The sequence below is a fragment of the Bison bison genome, unplaced genomic scaffold (assembly GCF_000754665.1).
Source record: "Bison bison bison isolate TAMUID 2011002044 unplaced genomic scaffold, Bison_UMD1.0 scf7180017860901, whole genome shotgun sequence".
NCBI lineage: Eukaryota > Metazoa > Chordata > Mammalia > Artiodactyla > Bovidae > Bison > Bison bison.
The window spans coordinates 20,733-23,225 of NW_011491473.1; the positions used below are offsets into that span (position 1 = coordinate 20,733).

At 36.8% G+C, this 2,493-nt stretch overlaps 1 protein-coding gene across 1 annotated transcript in view; it reads right to left on the reverse strand.

Annotated features, from left to right (window-relative positions):
- The window catches only part of LOC104982925 (plastin-3), a gene marked incomplete at its 5' end in the record, with an annotated part of 9,525 nt that overhangs the window by 1,321 nt on the left and 5,711 nt on the right, over window positions 1-2,493 (reverse strand). Inside the window, 4 exons of the mRNA XM_010832355.1 lie at window positions 602-726; window positions 950-1,073; window positions 1,933-2,066; window positions 2,247-2,361. Of these exons, the coding sequence (XP_010830657.1) occupies window positions 602-726; window positions 950-1,073; window positions 1,933-2,066; window positions 2,247-2,361 (498 nt within the window). The remainder of the gene's footprint in view (window positions 1-601; window positions 727-949; window positions 1,074-1,932; window positions 2,067-2,246; window positions 2,362-2,493) is intronic.

A 2,493-nucleotide genomic window follows, 5' to 3' on the forward strand; every position in this document is an offset into this window, starting at 1 on the left:
TGTATACTAGGAAAGCTTTCATGAGTTGCCCATGAAACCAGATCACAGTCTAGGTCTTTGGAGAAGAAGGGAAGAGGCAGGTGGAAAAGACCTTCTCAATATTGTCAAAATGCAGGAAACTTTCAAGGCATGGTTTCAGCTGAGAGTTTAGCATCCTGCCCACTTAAGGGACCAAGATAATAAACTCAACATATGTAGTAAGGTGGGCTATGCACAGTAAGTTTTAAAAATATTTAAAAAGAGTGCGACAAAGAAAACCCTATCAAAGGCATGCTTATCCTTTGCCCCTTTTTCCCTTGTTTTAAGTTTGCAGCTAAGTTGCTTTAACACATACATTATTTCTATAACTTACAAACCAATGGCTGACTTAGCACCTACCTACTAGGTCAGGTGCAACAATGGTAGGCTCTTACGTATTTTACTCATTTCAAAATCTCTAAGGTAAGTATTATTGCTCCCATTTTATGGATGAGGAATCTGAGGCTAGAAGACGTTTCCCCCAGCTGACACCATTCTTAAATGGCAGAACCTGAATGATAATGCAGATCTGCCTGCCTACAATGCCTATGCCCTTATCAGGATATTAGGCAGCATTCCTTACTTGGCATTATTGTGCTTGTCATCTTCTGTCAGAGTGCCACTCTTAACAAGGTCATAGTTTATGCAGCCTGGCTGGATGGCGTCAATCAAATCCACAACTGCCAAACTGGAGCTGATTGTCTTATCCTAGAGTAAAAGGACAATACATTTAAGAATTTCCATGTGTAAAAATTAATGCATGATCACTTATATAAAGCTGTCAAAATCAAAGTCTAGTGAATTAAAAAAGAATCATGTCATTACCCCCACAACAATCTCACTCACAAAAAAACCAAAGTCTAGCCTTCCAAACTATAGATACTTTCTATAGCTAAACATAACGTTTAATAGTCAAAAACGGAATTCATACCTTAAAACTCTGGATGGAGGTTGATTTTCCAGCTTCATTCAATGTTCTGTTCACCCAGCTTACAATGATGTCATCATTAGCTTTCTGACCATCACCAAGATCTTCCAGGACATTGAGGGTATATCTAAATGAAGCAGCAGAAGAAACAGGTAACTAATGAGAAGCTACTGTATAGCATAGGGAACTCTACTCAATGCTCTGTGGTGATCTAAATCAGATGGAAATCTAAGAAAAAGCGGGATATATTTAAACATATAGCTGATTCACTTTGTTGTATTGCAGAAACTAACACAACATTGGAAAGCAACTACATACCAATAAAAATTAATTAAAAAAAAAACAGAACAGTTTCTGTTCTAGTTTATTAGAAAAAATACAAATATTAGAAAGATGCTTTCTCTTTCATTTCTTTTCCTTAGGTTTGAGAGATTAAAGAAAAGATTTCATGAGAAGACATTCACATTATATGAAAAAAAATTTCAAGTAGTAGTGGCTTGCCATTGAGCTTCTTTTTGCATTGGTGGCAGGACGATTTTCAGTGCTCTAATGAGTAAGTCCACCAGTCTACTGCAGGCTCACTTTGTACTAGGCCAACCAATGGTAACAACTTAAAGTAAGCTGTGCTTTGACTGGTACCCAGTTATAATGAATTGCTTTTTAGCATTACAGTTAAGAGATCTTCTTTCTCAAATATATACATGTTCATAATTTTTGCTGTTTTTATTCATGAACACTAAATCTGTCACAAACACTGTGTCAGGCATATTATGAAAAAAGGGAAATATTCACAGTTCTGCTGCCTCACTTTCAAGAAGGCATTTCCCATTGACCATCCAACATATATTCATTACTTAAGCTCACTTCATAGTCTAAACACAAAAATTTCAAAGGTAGTCATTGATACGTTTCCTTAGAAATAGTAAAGACTAGATCATAGACGTGTATGATAGTGAAGCTTAAGCAGTTAAAATTGTGTACCATACCTTCTCATCAGCTGCCAGACCAAAGCTAAAGTCAGGGTTTGATTTCCATCATTCAGGTCTTGCCCTCCAATGCCAACCAGAGAGAATTTGGCAGGATGCTTCCCTAATTCAACAGCATAGTTGCAGTTTTCTAGCTGCAAACAAACAAAAGAAAATGTTTAAAGATTTTCACTTGTTTAATCTGTATATGCAGGTGCGCACAAAGTAAGACATAGTTTCTGTCCTCAAGAAGCTCAGAGTCAAAGAGTTTCCCAAACACAAATTGAAAACAAAAACAGTCTGTAACAAATATGTGCAGCAACTTAATTAGCTACCTTTTTCATGTTGGCTCCAAGTTTCGGGTATGGAGGTTTATTCACCTTACTCCAGTCAACAGGAACTTTAATTCGTTCATATAGCTGTAAGATTACCAGGGCATCTTGGAGGTCACTGATGATTTAAAGAGAGTTTGATCAGTGTTTTCAGAGAGCAGGGACTGTTTCCTTAAAAACAAGGACACTACACTGTCAAAAGACTCATGCATTTTATTAATCTGTGCTAAAAATAGAGCTAACACCATCC